This window comes from Streptopelia decaocto (genome assembly GCF_964273445.1).
Source record: "Streptopelia decaocto genome assembly, chromosome: 7".
NCBI lineage: Eukaryota > Metazoa > Chordata > Aves > Columbiformes > Columbidae > Streptopelia > Streptopelia decaocto.
In genome coordinates, this window is record NC_138661.1 from 61392401 (window position 1) to 61416601 (window position 24201).

Sequence of the window (24201 nt, forward strand, 5' to 3'; positions counted from 1 at the left end):
GTAATTTCAATCATTGGGTGGTTTGGTTGAGGCAGATTAGTTGTACGCAATCATGATAGATAGTTTATCCCAGCCCCAAACTGCCGCTTGGGAAATCTTGCACGCAAACGAACAGAAACTCAGTCATTATTAGTGTCAAGGAGGTACACGGAGGCAAAATTTGGTTGGCAGCCAGGCAAGATGAATCAAGGCGAAAAAGTGACCAATTGCATGTTCAAAATGGAAATTGATAGGCATGTTGTAGTTTGGAAAGATTTTAAACACCAGAAAAAAGTCATACATTATTAATTATTCAGAGATAAATATTTAAAAAGTCTTTCTCGATGGAGACATGCATTTTTTTAAGTCAATGTAAATTACATGTATAGTGTCCTAATTTTAGGTTTCTTTATCCCAGAAGCTTCAGTATGACAGTTCAGAGCACTTCTTATTATATAACTTTAAAATATTCCTGCTCAGTAAAAATAACGCAAATTAAACATTATTCACCAAATAAACTTTTTAAAAACATATAAAACAAATATTAGTTTTGCTGAATTATTTGTAAGCAAAGGAATCATTTGCACCCCTCACAGTGGAGTTTAATGGTCACATTTATCACCTTTACCTTTACAAAGGTACCTAAATATTTAACGAACAAAACAGTAAAATCCACCTGTGTGAGCAATCACAATCCTTGGTTCTCTCATAAATAGCAAAAAATTGCTAGAAGAGAATGTCCTCAAGTTTCATTGCCTGAAGTGATATGCTCTGACAAATCTAACAGCTCTTTCTGTGTCATTCCTAATGCACTTGTCACTCAGTATTATCCATCCTCATTAATGACAATGGGAAAGTTTATCTTGGGAACACGTTTTAAATCATCCGCTCTTTACAATGAGACCATGAAATCTCTTACAAAACATGAGGCGGGAACTACTCTGACAACAAAACCCCTTCCTGGCAGCTTTACTCTTAATTCCTGTTCAAGGAATAATGTGTTTATCATACAACCATACGGAACAATATATTAGATGAAACTTGAAACAAGAATAGCTGGTTTGATTTTTCAAGATAGGAAGTAATTTTGCAATATTTTTATTATGCTGGGAACGGTAAATCTTTTAGGAATGTAATTTTGTATGGAATCATGCTTCCTCTTTTAGGGAAAAAAAAAGCTTAAAAATACTCATAAAATAGGAATAGTCATTAATTAAGCACTTCATATAAATGGTGATACTTATCTCAATAAAACAATCTCTATTTCTGGCTTTGCACAAATTCTGCTTTATTTATAAATATTTCCACCAGATGCCTAGATTGCACCTATAACAATACTCTAGTTATGTCTAATTTACACCAGTAAACATTCTATTTTGATTATCAGTTCTGAAAACTGATATCCCCTATGCTAATGCTGTGCATTTGCAACAGATGGAATGCAACGTTACTTCAGATGCTCTAACATAAAAAGTACAACATCGATTGCTTCTCTTTTCATCATCTCATTTGTAACAACGCCACCAACCTTCTATAAAAGCAGCATTTAACAGAACTTTCAAATACTTCTTCCCTGCACCTTCAATAAATGCTCATCTTTGGATCAGTTAATATAGTAACAACATAATTTCAAAACACAAACCCAAGAAACGAAAAATAACACAAAAAACCCCAAAAAAATGCTGCAAGAAAGTAATACAGATACACTTGTTTGTGTGAACACAACCAACACCTCATCTGAACGTGCTGAATAATATTGTCCTAAAAGATGCCAATATACAATACACCCTGGTATGGATGAGCAAGACAGGAGAGGCAAAAGTAGAAGAGACCGCGGTACATTTATAATTCGTAGTTCAGACTAGACAAGGAAAAAGTGCTTCTTATATCAAGGATAGAAGTAATTCAGTGACAAAATCCTTCCAGTGCAACCCTTCTACCTTAGCACCTGACTCTGCAAACACAGCAAAAATTTCCATTTGTTGGTTTAGGGGTGTTTCAGTGACTTGAATCTAATTCTCACGGCTTTTTCAAAGCCAGAATGACCATCTCAGATCAGGAAAAAATCAACACAGGCACAAGTCCACCTCAAAACTCTTTTCCATTCTGTAACTGTGGTCCTCAAAGTTCCTACAGCAGCCCATGTTTTGGTAGGACACACAGAACAAGAATGAGCGAGTTCTTCCTTCGCTATTTCCACAAGGTTTTCGAAAAACAAAACATAACAAACCAGAAATTTTAAGACTATTGCTCAAGATTTTACCAGGCAGTCGCAATTTGCCTTCTTACTCAGCAAAAACTCACTTTATTAAAAGAAAAACTAGAAATAATGTGCCTTTTAACGTAACTGATGAGAAACCAAATGCCTCATCAGCAATTCCTTATGAAAATGTAAAGGAAACCTAAGAAGAACAAAACCTAAGCAGGACACTAATAGAATAAAAAAACCCATTAAGTTAATGCCTACATGTTTGAAAATAGCTACTTTAATGATACAAAAAAAAAAAAAAATTAAAAATAACCTAATACATTTTAAGATAATAATAATTTACAAAATGCCCCTTCACTTAGGCAAAATGTGAGTTCCATTTGACTATACACCTCTTCAAAGCATCAGGAATCTCCTTTTAGTTACTTACTGGACTATCTGCACACATTCAATATTTATGCTGCCTTTCTCTCTATCCATTTTTAAACAGAATTAAAGGAGTAGCTAAAACTCTGCCAATAAAATGACAGGAAGGCTATTTTTAGTCTCAGTGATGTAGACCAAGCACAAACAGCCCATGGGTATGCTACTATTGAAGATCAGATCTAAAAACAAATATTAGATTTCTTTTTATTAATTCCTTATTTGAACAGAAACAAGAATCACAAATTAAGTACAGGCTCATAACTCTCAATAAACACTCTTACTAGAAGGAGAACCATTTTTCCCTATATTATAGCAGCAAAATATCCTATAACTCCTGTCACATCACTCTCTGGTAGCAAAAGGTTTGTGAAAGGGCATTTGAGGCAGCATAGGAAGCCTGTAATCCACTCAGAATTACAAAGCCTTATACCAAAAGCTGAGAAGTTCTGATTAAGAAGTATATGGTGTTGCCTCAGGTGCTTTAGATTGCAAACCTGAGACACAACTGACTTAAGAGATGACACTGCTTATTGATTAAGCAACACCTTACTAAATTGCTAATAAATCCATGAGAGAAGAGATGCAACCAATGGAGAACACCACATAATAAACTGCTGAAAATAATATGCTGCTTGGTTAGTAATATACAGCAGGTCCAATGGCTGAGGATGTGGTTATTCTATACATCACACACACTGTATATTGAGATGGGCACAAGCTCTGGCTGTATCTACAAGCAGAGTTGCCTTGGTCCGTCCTGAGAGCAGAATTTCACCCACCCTGCTTGGCTCCTACTCTCAATCTACAAATGAGCACGACCCATTCAAGACACCTATGCCTTTAAATAAAAAAATAAACCAAACCCAAAACCAGAACAAGGTCTTCCTTAGTTTACTCTTTTCCACTCTACAGGGTGTTTCAAAAAGATAGACCCAATTTCAAAGCAAAGTGATTTTAAATTGGGTCCATTTTTTTTGAAACACCCTGTAATATGATAAACAAGATTTAAAATAAAAAGTGGTGAAAATTGTATTAAATCATCATGTTCTGCTATACGTTCTGCCAATACACAGGTAACTATACCAACTTTAGGTTGCATGTAGAAGCCTTTAAAAGCAAGAAGTATCAGTGACTCAGTACAGAAGCAAAACTTGTCCTCTTCTTCATCTAATTTTCTGTTGGCTCACAAATAAAAGCAAGTCCAAAACCCACACTGGAACATGGTGATCCTTGACTGAGAGCAGTGGAATGCAACCAGTTTTGTTAAAGCTCTTCTGCTCCTCGTAGACCCCAAGCCCATCTGTCAAGTGCCCAGGTCTGAACTCCTCCAACCCAACAACTCCAAGTCAACCCAACGACTCCAAGCCAACCCAATGACAAGGCAGGTCACACTGCAGCTATCACACACACATGTGAAATGCTTCACTTACAAATACGCCATTAAGGTTCTAGTCAACCCCCCAGTAGATATTCTGGGTATATCATGGAGACTTCAGGAGTCCTCTCAAATGGCCAAGTTGTCCACTTAAATGCGAGTCACACAAAACCTATCATTTTCAGACCAAGTGAATCCACAGCTCCTTCGCAAAGCTTACTAAAGATCTTAAAACTTCAAATATTAAGGGAGCAGGTTATTTTAAGAATAGCAAGCACTGTTATGGATGCAAGGTGAAGCTGATTTATCTGGTGCAGCAATATTCTCATCCTCCCACTTAAAAGTGATAAACTGTTCTTTAGTTTTGTTTTCTGCTTTAACTTTAAATATGACTCAAGCAGACACGCTGCCAGAGGATTAGTGGTTTAATACGAGAAAAAGGTAAGTCCATTCGGTAATTGCTTGGTAAACATATGAATTTTATGAACACCAGAGTGAAAATTCTTCAGTAACTTTTGCTATACCAGACTTGAAGCAGGATAAAAGAAGATGAAGATCCCATATACAGTATTTTCATAAGCTAAACCCCATAGGTTTCTCAAACAGTAAACACCTGAAATGAGGCATTCAAAGTGAATTACTTTCAGCGAGTACTACCAGCTGTTTTCTGGAAGTCAAGCAGTCTATGTTTGGTATAAGTTGGCATCCAAATTAACTTTATTTATTTATGTATTTATGGACACCAAAACAAAGCTTTAGTTATTGCACAGTATACAATTACTGTTCACTTTCTTCAGAAGGAAAGAATGAGGAAAGAGGGAACTCAACTGTTACTTGGTAATGCCATTCAAATTCAAGCTATTATTCTGAAGGGGGTTAATGTTAAGCTGCCCAGAAATACCTCTCTAAATGCAATAAATATTTTCTTTTCTTCTTGGATACCATGTTGCTTGGTATTTCAAAAGCTGTTGGGTTTTAACACTCAGTGAGAAATTTTAAATTGCATTATGCGTTATAACAGAATCCTCTGAAAACCATATGTAATACAACCAAGAAAAAGCAAATCTTTTGAAAAATCAAAAACATGCAACTGAAACAACTATGAGAAAGACAGAAATAAAGATGGCATGACCAAAATCTAAGTTTATTCATGCCTTGGGCACCACAGTCCTCAGCCACTTTGCTCATGATAATCTACTTTTTGCACACTCCTCTTGGCCAGGAATATCGAAATAAAATGTACTCTGGAATTCAGTCACAAATAATATCCCATAATTTGGCCAAAGCAGGAAACAGTTCTGCACGATGGTTATAGAACATTTTTGTCTTCACCTATAGTACTTTGCAGTCTATGTTTATTTTTTTAAGTTCCTGTGTGTTAACAGTTCAGTAAAGGGTAATATTCTTTGCAAATCAGTAAAATAAACAGATAAGCAATATGGTACAGAACAATTCGTAAATTCCTCACGGATTTATGTTCATCCAAAATCACTAATATTTATTTTTTTGTATGTCTGAAAATCTTAACCCTTAATCCTGAATTTGCAAAATGAGAATAAATCATTTTGGAATTCGTTTGATTAAGCATGTTACTAGTCATAGAAAATGTTTGGCAACATCGCTCTGTTTTCCTACAAGTGACATTTTAACCCTTCCCAAGTTTTTGATGGGGTCATCTTCCAGTCTCCCAGTTTACAGCCTACTCTGAATCACTTCCCACCCAAAGATCAATAACCAAGAGTGTAACAAACAGTATCGAGACAGGAAGACCCGGGCGGATGCCCATCTTCCATGTGGAGATGCAAAGTCCTCCTGTTCTCAGCTTCTCAGTAACAGCCTTAACCCCCGTTCAAAGGTTCATGTGTGACACAAGCCTGTGTCACGAGGAAACGTGACTTCCTATAGCATTGGGGTTTATTTTCCTACATTTACAGACATATATACAGCTCAGAGATCTGTTTTATGTGTAATGGCGTGAGTGAATTTGGTATTATTTGACAGTGAGAACATTATACAATTACTAAATATATTTTTATTAAAATTTGGTAGTAGGTTAAAGAGCATTTAAAGGAGGTGGCACTCAGCTCCTGCTCAACCCTTTTTGCTAATAACTCACCAGCAACATCATTCTAACCGACACCCTCAGACCTTTGTCTTGAAAGCACTACTACTTTAGTGAAAAACACAGAATCCTTGCAGATAAAAGTTTTTTAGTCTTTACCAACCAACATTTTTACGAAAGATCTCTTTAGCCTACCTTTCAATAGTAAGAAAGTGGGAATATGCCCACTACTTTATTTGTCTGGGAAATACAAGATAAGTTGACCCATTTATTTACAGACTGAACAAGGCCAATCCATTTCATGCTGCAGCGCTGACCCTTAACACAGATCCTGTGAATGAGCCGCCCATTACAATATGCACAAGTGACCTTTAATTGCATTAATGGCTTTGTTGCATGTCCTTTCACTGCGACAACACAATTATGGTATAAATATTTCTAAACAACATAATTATTTGTTTAAATAAAAATATCCATGAGTTCTGTTTACTGACAAGGAACTGTAGATGCACCGTATTATAGGTGTTAAAGTTTTGAAAAATTGAATGGAGCCCCCATTTTACACTTGTAAAAAATATTAATTATGAAATACATTTCAGGATACTACAAATCTTCATATGCAATCTAAAAGTTAATGGTACCTTCATGTATTCGTCTTCAGAACACCGAAATAATTTAATTTACATTATTCAGAATTACAGAATAAGAAGGTGATATCTTCAAATTAATTTTTCCACATGTTAACAAGATACAAGTGTTCTGAAATTCCATACAACATATAAAACTTACTGCTTGATTTCAGTTCTATGTACCATTGGCACCCAGAGGGTTTTTTCTTTCTAAATAGGAGCACTCCAAGTATTGTTTTACCTCAAGTTATTAGAATTTAAAACTATCTCCCAAAACTTTATCTAAATTGTACTGTCACAATTTTAAACACGTTTATTTATTCAAAATTGTTTGAAAGAATGTAATACATTTTTGACAGGCAGTCTTTTACAATATTGAAATCAAATCCTTGATTTCATCAAACCCTTCATATTCTGTGCCTTATTCCTGGAAGGCTCATGCCAAAATGATTTAGTTTGATTTTCTTTAACAATGGTAGGTTGGCTTGACAGCATCTGACAAAACAATTCAGTGAAGTACACCATACCAGGTAAAGAGAACCTGAACTGGCTACTAGATGAAATAATGCAGAATGGAGCCTAGAATTATGACAGAATTAGTTTCACGGGAGAATCTTTTTGCAGTATTATTAATTTTAGATTAAGAAAATGTTATGGTGTTATAATTACTATCTTTTGATCTATGTTTAAATGAGCCAGTAGTAATGTATTTATTAATATCATAGGGAAAATGGACAGGAAAAATCAATGCAACAGCAGTTTGACTGGCATAAATTTAAGCTGAATTTTATTACAACCTTTTACCTCTATCTGTTAGAAAACTTAGTTTTATGTGCAGAATTCCCTGCATTTGAGTCCCTGAGCTGACGTGGAACATCCAGCACTAGAGGTTGCCAGGTATGATTCTATGATCTACGACTCTATGACCTATTCTGTAATTCTATGATTCTATGTGCTCAAGGCAGGCTGAGGAGACAGAGAAGTTTTCCACGTTAACCTCAAGGGTACTTGTGTTCTCAAACACAAGGGCAAAGATTTTCTAACATTAGGAAATTAAGGAAATTGGTTTTCTGTAACACCTTGGAGAAGTGCTGTCCCACCTTTGAACCAGGAAGACCTGAAAAGTTTCATCCATGTTTCAGGCCCTGGGCAGCCAGGCAGCCCCAGCTCTGGTCAGGTTCCCAAGCTGGTTCCATTCTTAGGCTCTAAGGCCCTAACATGGCGTCAACTCTTGTAACATCAAAATACAGAGCTGCTTTGATCTATCTATGAAGGTATATTGACTAAACTCCCCATATTACAACATGTATCGTGTAGCATACGTTAGCTTTGGCATAACATTGTGTGAACTTTGTCTCGGCGAACAAGAATTCCTATCCGTATTTTACTGACCAATTGCTACAGAACTATCACCGTACTTAAATTTCTAATAAATCAGCATTTTGCCTTTTATCAGCTCTCAGGCTCACAGATTCCTTTTGTTAAAATATTGCGTAAACCAGTTAAATAATTCAAATGTATTTGTTTATTTACAAAATTACTCAACTTTATAAATATGAGTGAAATGTAATCAGGGTTAGGGTCAGTCCTTAATGAAGGCTGCTTCAAATTTTCTTGCAAAAAGCCTATAATAAGTGATGCTGTTAGAGGTACAGCGGACACTTTCTAATTCTCACTGATATAGAGGTTGGTGTGGCATGTGTGTGTATTTTAAATACATGCTGATCCCATATGTACTGGTGACAGGGCTGATCTGTTCCTCCAGAAGAAACAGGTCACGAATAACCCTGAACCATTATGTCCATACCTGTTATTGGTGCGTTTAATGAATAATTACAAACTGTTTCCAGGAGCCCAGTTCTGGCCCTCAGTGACACCACCATGTCCTGATGTACTTTAGGACCAAGTTTATGCTACACTAATGCTACACAGAAGCGCTGCAGACATCAGTTCTGACTTGGTCTTACCAACCCGTTTTGGTAAATAAACTATAGCAGTGGTTAACTGCACTTGTTCTTTGCAAATAAGAAGTTTACCACAGCATAGTCGGTATAAAATAAGCAATGAAAAGGGATAGAATGGAAAAAAAAAAGGTAGAAATACAGAGATTTCAGATGGAAATTACATAAGACATATTTCCTGTTTTTAATGGCCAAATTCACCGTCTTAAAAGAGTTTGAAGTCTTCTTCCAAATACCAGTGCTGGACACAAAACATACACTTGAATATCTGTAATTGCAATTAAATCTTGTCTGTTTTGGCAATCATTAATTTTCTTATAGACCTTTATTGATAGATGAAGAAAGGTCGTTATTTTAACACCTTTGGAATCATACATTTATTTTTAGTTCTATATAGGCTCAATTGCTCAATTCTGTGATTATATTTCCTTCCAAAGCCATAACCTTTTACTCTGGCCATTACCACTAGGAAATATGCACTGAGTGCTTCATAGTACCATCTTGTATCTGGCACTGAGAAACCAGCAACTTTTCTGCCACAGGACTCCTCTAATTCTTTCTTCTTTCCTTGTTAGGAAACACCTCTCAGAAAAGAATCTCCTGAACTCATACATTAAGCTCTGAAAACTTGCTTATTTTTGCTGTGTGGCAATTCTTTATGTAGTATATTATACTTGGCTTCACACAGAGCTCTCTTAAAGATTTTTATTCTGGTTTGCAGCATTAAAAATAAAATCATATGAGCTGGCTTTTACTTATGTATTGATCAAAATTTAAAAAAAAATCACGACTATTTACTAGACAAATTATATAATACAACTTGTAGGAAAAAGCTTATTCTCTATACCATTAACAACTGATACCTGGAGGCTTAAAAAAATCAGCAGTCAAACAAAACTAGGGAATTAAAAATAACCCTCACGAACTTCCCTATTTTCAAATATTTATCGGAATTTATCAAAAGTTTTAACTTTACATACATAATTTCAGAGGTTTATGTTGACCAGACCAGTAACAAAGGGAGTTAATCAAATATGAATCTTCTCCAAGTGTCTTGTCAAGCCAGGTAATGATGTCCTGCCAGCCAAACTCAGAGGGAACATGTGAAAAAAATACAAAAGTAAACAGGCCTTAAGCTGCCCAAGGGAAAGTCAGCAAGATGGCAATTTCAATCATTTGGAATAATACTAAAGCAGCCTTAGGCTTTTCTCAGAATGGAAACATGTCACTGTTACTGCAATATTTCAACAAATCAGACTGCAAAAGAAAGGAACACTTATGTAATCGCAGCTGTGGAACAACGCTTTACTCAATGGTGAGGTGGAAAATAATTAAGAGGAAATTCCCTTTTTGTGTGTAATTATAAACCTACCTAAATAACAAAGACGAAAAATGTTTCCTTAGAAATTTCAAGGTGAAAAAATAAAATTTAGGCACAAATTCCTCTAGTTTTGGTACAAGAGGCTTTGGAACAACGGAGATACAATTCTATCAAACAAAACTATGAACATAATGTTCCTACAAAATTTACCAAATGTTGAGTAACGTTACACTCAGAGCTACAAACAAAGCAAAAAGTACTTCAGGAACGATGCTGCTGAAAAGTTTTGCTAAGATGAACGGGTTGTCATATCATTTAACTGAGAAATCAAAAAATATTTCAAATATTTGGGGAACTTACCTAATCAGTAAACTTTCAGTATGTGTCTAGTCATGTAGCCATCTTTTAGTCAATCATCAGAAAATCAAAGGCAAATTGGCATGACTCAACCCAAACTTTAATACCGCATGATTGTGTCGTGTAAGCTTGTTTTGTGCGAGGGCTGCTGTGGTTTTAGCAGAGAGATTAACGACCGGACCTAAGCTGGCCTCCAAACCTTGCCCTGCTGATGCCTCCAGCCCTTTGAAGTCTGACCATCATACCTGGCAAAACAACAGTGGGAACTAGGCTGGTGTCAGATCTAATCAAGTTTCCTGCCTCAGCATAGCTAACTATGGGGTACACTAATTGGCCCAATTGCGGATTATACCTTTTGCTACAGATTCAAGACAATAATTTAGTCAAATGATGGTTTTTATCTCCTTCTAATTAAGATTCCAAAGTGGGAAGAAATAGGATTAGACAGGATAACTTCAAAATTGTGTCCTTTAAAGTGGTATGCACATAAGATAGATCTCTGATAATATTGCATATAGTGATAGATTGCTAGAAACTAATGTGTGAACATTTGGGAAAGCTTGCTAGAGCTACTGCACCTTTAACTATAAACATTTAAGTTTTCCTGGAAAGGGCCTACCTCATCATTTACAAATGGAAAATGAACACTCATAATATTCATTAAAAAACATTTTCACTCTGAATTTTAAAGTCACCCTTTAGAACACATTGCAATCAATCTTATTTTGATGAAGAAGATACAAGAAAAACTGAAACAGTTAAATGATTCTGCAGACTATAGAGAGGCGGAGTCCCTCCCACAAAACTGCAATCTGAAAAAGCGGATTTGACTTTTAAGGCTTTTACTGATGAAGGCCAAACCATAAGGAGTTATTTAACTGGTGAGCAATCCAGAGGTGAAAAAAATCCATGTCCCATTTTAAGCGGTAAAAAAAGAATGCTTAGCGATGAAAACCCTTTTTGGAGAAATTTTGCCATAAATCATAGGTTGTGCATTTCTAAATTTCTTACGTAATTTGATTTTAAAGTGGCGTTTCAAGTAGAGGTCAATATTTTTATCCTAAATTGTGTATATACCTAAGCAAATGTATATAACGTATAAGCATAACAGCTTTCAAAAAAACTGTAACACGCTCAAACACAGATTTTAATTTCACATTTAAGCTACATAATAAAGAAGTCATAAACTCAGATGTGCTTTGTACAGAGCACACTGCTGCTTGCAGCACACGCTGTAGAGCTGCTTTATGTTTTTACCAGCAGAACCAAACCTGCCTGCTGACTCATCACATTCTAACTGCAGAAACCCATTTTACAAGACTGTATTCACATGCCTTCTTAATTCAATTTTCCCTTGCTCCCATTTTCTTATTGACCTCATTGCTCTAGTCAGCCTAGCTGTAGTCTGCCCTCCTTAATAGTATGAGGAAGGAAAACATATGTATTATGGATTAGTGAAATGTGTACAGGAAGATCACAGTAGGACAGTGATCTAACATGTTCCAAAAGGGCTAGTTTGTGTCAGTTCAGCTTACAGAAAGGATATCTCTAACAAAACCTGAAGTTATTCAAAAGGGACTGCAGCTGAGCAATGAAGGGAGAAATTATACAAGTGGGTCATCCACGCATGTCTGGGGCAACAGGTTGTTTCAAGAGTTCCACTACACCCGTTTCCACAGCTTCTGCCCCATTGCTAATTAAATTCCTTTTAGAGGGCCTCCTGCTAATGTTTTCTTTTTATTTTTTCCCTTCCAAATTACATTAAAATTAGAATCCCAGATATGGCCGAGAGGAGAAAATTGCATTCTGAGTCAGGATGCATAGTGAGGAAAAAAAAAAAAACCCAAATATCCTAATTCATAGCTATAATAAATGAGAATTTACTATGCCGTGAAGTAAGGATGCACGCTTCTCTGCACTTCTGAAAGCAGTAAGAACATTTGTATTTTAAGACCAACCACAGACTATTAAAGTTTTTGTTTCTAACGCAGCATTCAAAAGCAGTTGTTAAAATGGTTTAATACCTCGCAGCGCCTGGTTCCGCTGACTGCATTCTCTGGAAAGCGAGAAACCCTGTAAAGGAATGTCTTTGGGGAAGAAAAATTTGCCTTTAAGTGGCTTCTGAAGAGGACACCTCTCCTTGAGAAACTTGGAGCACTCACGCAGAGATGACCCGCACCAAGAACTGGCTGTCTGATTAACTATTAACTGCTCTCAATAGGATTAGATAATTAAAGACATTGATGACCATTAATTAGGAGGAGGGCACCTTAATTTGTCACTTGATAGGGCCCTTTCAATGATTTATAGGTTAGGGCTACTTGCAATTGTGAAGGGGAGGGGGCAGTGAAGAGGGAGAACCCTTAAGTTACCTTATCAAGTGGCCAGCTAAAAAGGGCAGCGGGTCAAATAAGGGCCAAAGTGGTCACTTAAGGGTGAAGTCCCAAACACCAAAGCAGTGCCAAGCCACATTGACCATCATTTGGTGATGGAGTAAAAAATATGCTAATTTATTGGTGGCAATTCTCTCTTTTTATGGTTTCAAGCAGTTAAGACAAGTGGCCTGCTTAAGAGCTTTTCATTTGAAAAGAGATTAAACAAAATGGTTTGTCAGGGATGCTTGGCTGTTTTATGTCTTTGTTAAAAAGAGAAAAATTTGCCCAGACTGTACCGATGACTATCACATCACCCCGAAAGCCATCTTCCATCTCTAAGCATTACTTGGTTAATAAATACATCAGCTCTAATTGCTTAATAGTGCTATGTTCATTTGCTCTTTAGCAAGATTAAAATGAAATACATCTTTTGTATTACTGCCTTCTATCAGGACTGTCTGCATAAAGGTCACAGGAAAAAGTTTAAATTTAGTAGGGAATTTACTTAAGGACATTAGTGTAAATGATACTGTGTTTAAAATGACATAAAAGAGCGAAAGGTGATTTCAGTAATGCAAAGAAAATGGTTTCTGAATACTGATAAGGACACTTATCCCTCATACCACACACAATTTTAGGCAGCATTATACATTAAAATCCCTCTACTGGGGTAATAACATGTAGCTACTTTCCCACCCACTAACACAAGTAAGAGCAAGTCATTAACATTTAATTAAATATGCTCCTGACATCCTTAGAAACATGTCACGCTTTGTTATTGAAGGTTGTGGCCTACTTTCTATGTACATTTTAAACCAAAATAAACTATTTATAACGGACCGATTTAGTGCAGCAAACGAGACATTTTTAATTAGAAGGCATATCACAATATTTTATAAAACCCTTCTGAACGGCAAAAGCAGAACGAAATGAATTTACAACATCTGATGCATATTTTATGTATTTCACGAAACGAAACATAAGAGATGGGATTAGCTCCACCTTTTGGGTTCTAAATAGTGAAACAAAACTGTTTCTCTTACCTCAATGGTGAACAGCTTCCTTTTTAATCTAAAAGCAAGGTCCTTTGTGTCTGATACATCACAGATCAAGCTATTAAGCCGAGGAATCTGATGTACATGAACCAAACCTTGTGGAAAGAAAGAGCAAAGGAGAGAAAAAAAAAAGCAATAAGAAAACGCTGTCATCCAGATGCATAAATTAGAGTCTTACAGCGGAATTCTGTATATTTACACACACTCATCCTCCCCTTTTTAAACTGGAGCTTACTACCAGGAGCAATGAAGCAAATGGTGCGATTATACTCAAGTAATCAAGCAGAATAAGATAAACAGAAATCCTTGTGCGAGGAAAACTAATTGCACTTTGGTACAGAAGTACAGATGTAAAGAGGGATCTTAATACTTGTCAAAACTACAGCCGGTTTGTGTGTGATTTTCTCTTGTATTTACAGTAAGCAAATATGGCTATCACCTTGCATGCTGCCCACGGCACCACTGAGTGATCTTTATTTTATTAAATGCACCAGTAAGCAGCCAGCAAAACAAGGCTTATGGGTTACTGATAACCACCGAAGCTCTAATGAGAAGCACCTCGCTTTGTGCCCTGAAAACGGCTTTAAGAAAGTTGCCAGGAAATACTGATTTCGATCAGGCTTTTCGATAGATTTTAACCCCTACGCCAGCCTAAGAGAAGCACATTTTCTTCGTGCGGGAGGCTCCTGTGGCTGTTGAGATGTTTTTAGCAGCACTAGGTGCACCGCAAGCTCTGCATTCTGTCAGCTGCAACTCAAGCTGATGTTTTCTGACAAGGACGCTGGATGGTTTTTGTGCAGCCTAATATAGTTTCTGAACAACCTGAGGGGGATTTCCTACATCTGAAAACCAGGAAAATTCTACAGGGCTTCTCAATTACTGGCCTATATTCGCTGTTCATAAAGCCAGCGTCTAAACATTTAGAAAAGACATTTTACTTGGAAACGGCAGCTGTGAGAAAGAAAAACCCGAACACTAACAGCTTATTTTAAATTATAAAATAAGACAAGTATTTTTTCAGAGGTCTAATTATTTTTTTTTTAAAGGAAGAATCAGGGAATAACATTTTCTAAAATTGAAATACTTGAAAAAGCATAATAATGGGTACTACTTACAAAAATCCTCAACAATACTAGAAAATGATTTTTACGCTTTGAAAGCTTCTATCCCTGCCTCCAGTCCAGTGACATACAAGAATTATTTGTTTGGCTTTTGAGTTCAAAACACAATTATTACATACAGGAACAGCACGTATAACACAGGGTTGCTTATATACAGTATTCTAAAAATTCTATTTAAGATTTACCTATATCATTCTTCTACTATTTTGACTTTTCAACCAGCTAAATTTGCAGGCGGCTTAATAAAATTATTAATGCAGGATTCATTAAATAAAGCAATAATTTAATCAAACCTCTCCTGAGTAATGTCAAAATCTTCTATCATTTGCAGTAAATAAATCACCTTAAAATGTATTCTTAAGGAAAAAGAATCCACGAAGGTAAAACCACTAAAAATACCTATTTTTTGAATGATAAATTAAGGTTGTCTAAACCTCAAAAGCTGTGTTTTGGCATATAATTTTTAATAAGTATTAAAAAAAAAGGCATTAGCGTACATTTTTACAGGAAACCAGGAAATAATTGCTAAAACACACATTGTCTTAAAGGATCTCTTCAGCACTGCGAAAAAGAGTATCAGATTGACAGAATTATGTTAGCATAAACAAATGCCACATCACGATTATGCAATTGGAAAAATAATTAGGCAAATTATTCTACCTTTTGTTCTTGGTTTCTTTTGCATTCACCCTCCTTTTCAGATAATGAAATGTGCACTATTTTCTTAGCCAAAAAGATTTTCCCCTGATTTATTAATTACAGGCTGCATACACACAGTGGTGTCTCAACACCATCTTTGCTTCTTTTTCTATATATCCTGCTATGGAAAACACTGCCACGCTCTCGCATGTTTACAGCAGGTTTCGGATAAGCAGTTTACTTTCAACTAAAGGTTTCCATGGAACTACAGTAGTATCATGATAATAATAGCTGTAATTTATGCACACTCAGAGCACCGATCCGGATTAGCTAAGACTGTTTGTTATTCGCTGCTTTGGCTATACATAACTCCTAATCTAATCTTTTAAAATCGCAATAGTTCTGCTGCGACAGCCAACAGAATCTTTGGGAAACAAACTACAAGATTAAGCAACATTACACATTTTGAAGATAAATCACTCGAAAGGCCACACGCCTTTTAACCAACATTAATTTCATATTTCCCACATAACCACATTCACCTCTTCAAATGCGTGACTGCCGCGACTTCAAGCTGAAAAGCAGAACGTCATTTTTATATAAAGTTTATACAGCACATCATTTAGCAGTTTATTCACCTTAATGTAATCTATGTTTTCCCGTGTTCTCTAGTTAAAACTTGGCAGATCAAAAGTATTGATTTCATGACAAGTTCGGCTCGCTGGTCAGATGATTGCCAAGCCTCCTCTGCCTGTGAATTCCCCAGAGCCTGCCTGTTGAGATGTGCGTCTGATTGAGCCCTGCCTCCCTAATGCGGCTTGACAACATGCAAGGAGTTGCCATGTTTCCTTTGCAGCCTTAATGCACTTTGCTGAAAAGTCTCCCAACTCAAGCCTGGTTAGCAAGGAGAAGCATTTAAGAGGTATATTCTAAAATGAAACCAAATGCTTCTTTATAGCAGATACCCAATTGGAGGGTGAGCCGCTAAGTGCCCTAGAAACACTCAGGGCAGACTTTTTGCATTGCTAAAGATGGAACTTACCGTGGTAATCCTTGTATAATGGATTGGTTTCTCTCTCAGAGCCAATAAATGATTCAAGACCAACCACCGTATCTGACAAGTTTGTTACACGTTCCATAATTGCTTTATTCTGTAAGACATGGAAACAAAATACACATCCTATGTGATGAAAAAGGTAATTAATGTTCGTAGAGGAAGCCTTGGTCTTCTCAATGACAAACTGTGGGGAAAAAATAGGTCATCAATACCTAGAGATTACATTAGAGGGCTTTTTTCTTAAAAATAAGTGCTTGAAATTTTTGACTAAAGAAAACATACATTGGACAAGCAGAAACCACGAATGGGCTAACTCAGCACTAAATTCACATTTCATAAATCTTCATAACATAAGCATTTGCTCACATCAGAGATATTTGCAAGTTATGTGGCAGTTAAGCACCTCGCACTGACTCCTGCTATGAGTCAGACGACCAACTTTTGTTTGTGTTCTGAAAACTCTATTTTTCGGTGCTCTTAGGCCTATCACCTCTAATATTTTGAGCAAGCACAACCCACACGATTATTCATTTTGGTCATCAGTCAAACAACACGGAAAACCAAAGCATTTTCTCCAGGTTTTTTCTTTCTAAAAGTTCTCTGCGCAACATATGAATATAAAGCTTCCAGTTGCATTACCATTTCTCAATATATTTGTGATTTATAAGTGATGCCCTATGTGCAACAATGTGCTGTCATGTGCCTCAAATATGCTGTTTTCTGTGTAGTTTTCTTTAGCTGATTTTACGTAGCAGAAAGCAACATTCAAAGGTCACAACAGAGATCTTCAGAGGTAACTCAGGATAAAATGTTCTTAAATGCTTTCATGATGTCAGTATTTAAAGAGCAAAAACAAAAGAGACAAATCTGTGCTAAAAAGCAAAATATTTATTTAAGATAAGATGTAGTTATCCTAAAAGTTGCCTGGACAGCTGGTATACTCTTGTTCTTGATGGCTGCAGGTGCTATACCTGTCATACCTCCAGGGGTATCAAGATCTCAAAATACCCATTCAGAGTATGAAGAGTTAGCACTGTAGCTCCCAGTTATAGTTTTGTGTTTTTTAACAATTTTAAAGCATTTTGTACATTCTGCATCTCTTTCATTAACTACATGGTCAACACTTATTATGAAAGGTCATTTTAAATACTGGTAAACTATTTGATAATAATTCATACAGTAATTAGGACCAGAGAGAAGGGAAACATCCCTAGATAGGTTAGTAAAGTCTATATATTATACCGACATACAGGTTTCTTAAAATGGTGAATAATACATCAATTGCTTTTATGATCCCACATCTCATTAACAGCATTTCTCTTGGCTACAAGGCAGACACAAAAGGTGAACTGCTCCCATCAAAGAACAATCTGAGCGCCGTTTTTTGATCGCTACATGAAGTAACTTGTGGCCTGTCCTGCGCAGCCCAATCTGCTGAGGTTACAAGGCCTAAATCCACCGATCCCAGGGTACCTCCACACCCCCCCTCCCTTCCCCACCTTATGGGCCAGATGGCATCAAATCCTGGGCCCTGTGCTCTTTTCAAAGCTGCTACTTGTGCACAGGCCAAAATGATCCATCCCCATGGAATCGGGGAACTTCAGTTCTACCTACAAAGTCTAATGATGGATAACGACAAAACAGCGTTAGACTACAGAATCTCCTTTTTGAGGAATAACATAAGTGATCTGAGGTAAAAGAACACTGCCTACAAATCAATCCCTAAAATTTGTTATGGTATCCACCCCCAAAATATTAAAGCTGACTTGCAAATTATTTCCTCTTTTAGGAAGAGGGAGACAGTATACTATATTTTCATGTTAACTTTTGGTCACATTATTCTACAGGGACAAGCACATAAAGATGGTATAAATATAAATCTGAAGTAGCCAGTGACCTCTATAAATCCGCAGACCAGGAATTACCATATTTTGCCAGTTCTTCAGCAGGCTGAGAGATGTTATCTGCATAAGCAAGAAATACAAAATAGCAACCTAACCTAAACTCTTAGTATGGAAAAAATATTCTACCATTTGAAAAAACGTTTGCTATCCATTAACATTCTTGCTTGCTTATTTTGATAACAATGGGTTACAAAAACTGTGGCTGGAAAGATGCTTAGCCATTAGCACGGCATCCTCATTCTTAGCAGTCCTGCAAAGCATAAGAATAGCATCTTTCCTGTTTGGTCTTAATTCTGGAAAGATTAAAGTGAGGGATAACAATTTGATATCTGCCTGATGACTCATAACTCAATATGTTGGTTTCAACTCTTCTGAATGGGTTTGCTTTCTTCACTGGTAGCCTGTTTGCCCATGTTGATTTTGGTTTTGAAGTGTGTCAAAATATACTCCTGGCTTAATGCAGAGTATCTTGGGAAGAATTTTGCACAGTGAATCACCACACCAAACAGACATTTGCTTATGTGGCATTGTTGCCATAGATCTGTATCTATCATGTATTTTCTAGTTTGCAGCGTTCAGCACATTAACGTCCGATCAAAGCTGACGTCAGCACCCAGATAGTCGTGATGTATGGCATCCTGACATAAACACACAAATCATGTTGCCCCATCTGGGCTTGAAAATTTAACAGAGCTCCAGATCTTCCTCCAGCCCCATGCAAATCTACCTCCTGCTTCTGGCATAAACGTGGCAGCTCTGGAGGTGAGCCAGGACATGGTTAGGAGGGAAGCCAGGAATGGGGAGATTCAGGGAAAGAGTTTGTTGGCAGCTAGAAGAGGTATTGTTTTAAATTACATTAAAAAATGTTTAAAAAGCCCCCAAAACCAACCCAACCCAGTCTTGGAAAGTTTTCATTCTTGCTACATGTACTGCAGTTTTTCTAAATTAGTTAGTCCAGCCAAAATGTAATTATTCTAACAACATGGTAGAAACCCTGTTGTGCAGGCTGGGCTGGGCATCCATTCTATATCTTACTCTGTGCTCACCGCTTTAGACAGACATTTTCTTCCAAGCAGAAACTTGCAATATTTGGGCTCAACTAAAGTGTCCTTTCAAAACAACACCTCAAGAAAATCCACATAGCTACTCGGATATGTAAATGGGAGCTATATATATGTGTTTAACAGGCTTTTGGGAAGGGCGATTATGGAAAAAGATTGCTTTGTCCTACTAATTTGTTTGCAGAATCTACTTAGTTTTGAATAATTATTTGTACGTGCTTGAAAATACTTATTTACAAATAAAGCAGCTCAAAATGTATCATCTTCTGCATCGGAGTATAAAGCATGGTATTCTACCAACACAAATATATGTATAGCCCGTATGCTCTTAACTACTGAAATTAATACTGTGTATTTCTACTGGATTGAGTCCTTAATATACCACAATTTTATCATTACTACTATTAATCAAATCAATCTTGGTTCATCTGGATTCCATATTAGGAAAAAAACGTCTTATCTACTCTGCTCTAATTTCTAGTTCTCCTCTGATTTCCTGTCAACATTTTTCTAACAGCCAGAGATATGTCCTCCCATTTTTATTTTGTCAGTTTCTAAAGTAACTAAAAACAAAATTTATGTAATAAAAATATTTAAATTCTCAGTCTTTGTGCTGCATAGAGTAAAGAAAAGTGGATGAATGGAAAATTTTCTTACAATGGCTCCAACTTTTCTACATAGTATATATAAAATATTTCAAAATTTAAACGGAAACAAGAGATTCATGTTAAAGATCTATGATGAGATCCAACAAGCACCTGTCAAAATACACTAAACTCTCAAATCACATGGGCTTTGTATGTTTGCATTTGTATTCTGATCAATACATTAATATAATTTTAATACTGATTTATATACTAAATTGAAAATAAGGTATTTTAAGACCATGTCACTTTCCAACGATACATTAAGCCTATATTTTGGCAGAGGGTTGTATTTGACTTCTATACCTTTGCTATGTGGTAATCTAATCCCATCACTGATTTTATTTTAAAACATTTAATCAGAAGTTAACACATTGAATCTTAGAATAGAGTCTGTTATCTTAAAAAACTACTTAAAAGCACTTGCACAGAATTTAAAGTTGAATTCAGACATCCCCCTAAACTCCAGGTAAAACTGTAATTGTAGGCAACAATTTGTATTGTTACCAACAGGTGAGTCCGGTAATCCTGACACTTCATTGGAAAGAAGGTCTCAATAATAAAGAGCGAAAAAGCAAGTTCATGCAAAGTTATATGAACCTTATGAACTTAAAGCAGATTATGGCTTGTGAATGTCCAAAAGCACTCCCAAAAACTGGTTGTGCCTTTTTTGTTTATAACATTCTGCTTAGTACTATAATGTAGGCAGCCGCGTTGCACTACAATGAAACTCTGGCTGGATAGTCAATAGATTAAATAATTCTTGATATCTTCTGAGAGATTATCACACAATGATGTGCTAACGACTTCACAATATACAAATATTTACCACTTGTCATTACTACTTAATCTCCAAAGGATTTTAAATTGAAAATATAAATTACTAATATTAAGAAACATGGCTTCAATGTTTATCACCAATTGTTAATAATTACTGCTAAGAAAATAACAGAATAACCCATACATTTTATTTTGGTAAAAGAAACTAAGTGTTAGGCCCTTGTACTAGTTTTATAGAGAGATGCAGTTTGTGCACTTTTTCATTATTCACAAATCCAGAAAATAAAAGATTAAAAACCGCTCTGCCATAAAGTGTTACGTGAGTAATTAACAAAGACTGTAAAGTATAAAATTCTACACTTATTCTGAATCCAAGTTGATCAGCACTGTTCTTGGTGCTTGTACACACCAGATCTACTGGCTGAACTTTGAATTTTGGCTCTAAAATGGATGTACACTCAGACCACTGGAATATAAGGTGAGCAACAGTAGATGACAGAATTTTACTATGTAGAAATCTTTATAACTGCCACAAGAAAACCGAATACAAGTGTGATGTCTGCTGGAAGACAGATAACTTAGAAATATACTTCAAGGATTTGTTACAAACTACAGTGCCTTCAGTGATGAGAAATCCACATTTAAGGATTCTGACTGATTGGGCATCTTCTTTTACCTTTGAAGAACCTTACCGACTATAATAGAGATTAAGTATAAATATCCGTTCCTATGGCTGAAATCGCAGAAGCAGTGATTTTGGTTGTTTATATGTACACTGTATTACATTAGCTGATTTCAAGCAATGAATAGTATCTTTGAATAATTTCAAACAAGATACAGAAGCAAGGAAGGGACATGTAGCAATGACATGAGCAAGTAATTAGATACAACTTACTTGTAAAAATGGGAGGGGAGTAACAAAGCATCTGTTGGCCAATATGTTACCCGATGTATTAATACCAGGTTTTGGTTGTTCTCTTAAAGTTGCTGTTAATAATGTTTGTCCTATATAAACTCAAGAGTCTTTCAGCTGTGACACTAGTTAGAACTAGTATTTTTGTTTCTTAAAAACTCAAAATATTTGACCCTTATCTTACACCTAAAATACTGTCACTGCTATGGGACCTCCACAATGTTATTATGAAATACATCAGATGAAGGTGGATGACACAGTATTACATAGAATTAAAAATTTATGGATAAATTTTCAGGAAAAATAATCAGCCAGGAAATAAAAGCTAAATACGACACAATAAAAAATAAATATTTGGATCTTTGCTGAAGATGGATGGCCTGGACTTGTCTATTACTTGAGCTATAAAAGAATCTAATGCCAGCAAACCTTGGAACCCTACAAAATAAAAAGTATGTCTGTTTTGTCATTGGAGGGAAGACCTAAGGGTCAACAGTGAAATGAGTGATGACCCAATACAGATAAAACAAGCAAGTCAATAACAGTTGCTCTGAGGCCTACAAAAAAGAGAGTGAGAACAAAGACTACGCAGTTTAAATCAAACTTTCCATCTGTTGATCTCCAAGAGCTTCACAAAAGACAGGCAAGTGCTGCATTCCTCATTTACAAGTCACGTAACAAGCACAAAGATGTCATGTGAATTGTCCAAAGGCACAAGCCAGTCAACAGGGAGCTGGGAACCCAACTCAGCCTCTCCTTCAAGCCCCGTCTGCCCTGTTCTACTCTAGGCTTGGCTTAATAGGCTGCATCTATGGATTTGGGGTACTAGGAAAATGCAGGGTGTTTCAAAAAGATGGACCTAATTTGAAACTGCTGTATCTCTGAAATTGGGTCCATCTTTTTGAAACAGCCTGTATTTGGTGGTATCAGGCAGATGATGCGGGAGTCAAATCCCAGAAAGCTGGGTGCTGAAAATCCCATTATTATCTGGCTGAAAGAGGTGACAGATGTACAGGGTATTAAAGGGTGACACTTTCTGAGCTGAATCCCTGCTCAGTGCTTTTCTCCTCTGACTATTTCCTCAGCATTCAGGAGCTGAAAGCACAGGCTGCATGTGCCTGTGAACGGTTTTGGGGTGAGTCCTGCTGAAGTGGGCAGATGAAATAAGCCTGACTGAGCCCTTCTCCAGTGAAGGTGAGGAGCTGGGAAGGAATTAGTACAAGATCGGGGCTGAGATGAGCCCAGCATCTCCCTGAACACTGGTCCTTATTAATGAGATTGTCTCGTTGTTTTAAAAGCATATATATGGAAAACTGTATGTTATTATTTGTCTCTGATTATTGCGAAAATGAAACGATCATTTGAACAGATTTGTTTACAAAATTAAACACATAAAATATTCAGTGTTACAAGTTGGTCATGGTGTAGTATAAAATACAGATGCAAAAGCAGACTGAAAGAATGAGAGTCGTATTACAAAAGAGCCATAACAAAACTGCTCAGATTAATGTATTTGAGACCAACTGGCTTAACTAAAATCCTATGACTCTGTTGGAAATTACTCATTATAGGAATAAGGTTTAGGAGTTCTTTTTGTTGCCATTTTGCCTGAAAAAAAAAGTCATTGTGGCTTGCTTACCAATTCAGAAAGGCTAACTGTTGCTGCAACTTTAATTCTTTAAACAGTGAATCACATTTTATTCACAGGTGACCAAAAAGATCCTCCTCTGTTATTTCAATGAGTAGTACACAAATATCAAACGGAACATCTAACTGATGTTGGTAATCAAGTGGAGAGATTCTGAAAGATAAACATCATTTAAAAAACTAATCCCTTATTCAGTATCAAATTATAGGCTGTCACCAGGAGCAGGCTGGCAAAGCGAGGTCCAGATGGGAAACTGGCTGGGCAAGAAGAAGAGGTTGGGTGGAAATGATGGGTGGGCTGGAAGCAATAAGAACCTAAGGAAAGACATGACTGCTCCCTCTGCTGGCAAGGCTCTCCCCTGCTTTAATTTTTAACTAATGAGTAGGCATTTCTTTAATTATTTAGGCTCTAGCCAATAAATAATGCAGAATGTTCCTTCCTCAGTCTGTTGCTGTGTGTTTGCACATTTTTGAACTTATGGTGCCCTATTTCACTGGAACAATTTGCCACGGAATTAAGGCTCAGATGGGTATCTAATGGTAGAGTTACTGGCTTTATATTTTAATTGTTCATAAAATGAATGGCAAGATTAAGCTATTTAACCTTGAAAATATTATATTCTATAATGCATACACATTTCATATTTAATTTACATATTTCATAATATTATGATAAAATGCTCATC

General features: G+C 36.4%; 1 protein-coding gene across 1 annotated transcript in view; it reads right to left on the minus strand.

Moving 5' to 3' along the window:
- The window catches only part of ELP4 (elongator acetyltransferase complex subunit 4), a 142568-nt gene that overhangs the window by 64846 nt on the left and 53521 nt on the right, over nt 1–24201 (minus strand). The window contains exons 8-9 of the mRNA XM_082057802.1: nt 16552–16660; nt 13738–13844 (exon numbers count right to left, since the gene is read on the minus strand). Coding sequence (XP_081913928.1) covers nt 13738–13844; nt 16552–16660 — 216 coding nt within the window. The remainder of the gene's footprint in view (nt 1–13737; nt 13845–16551; nt 16661–24201) is intronic.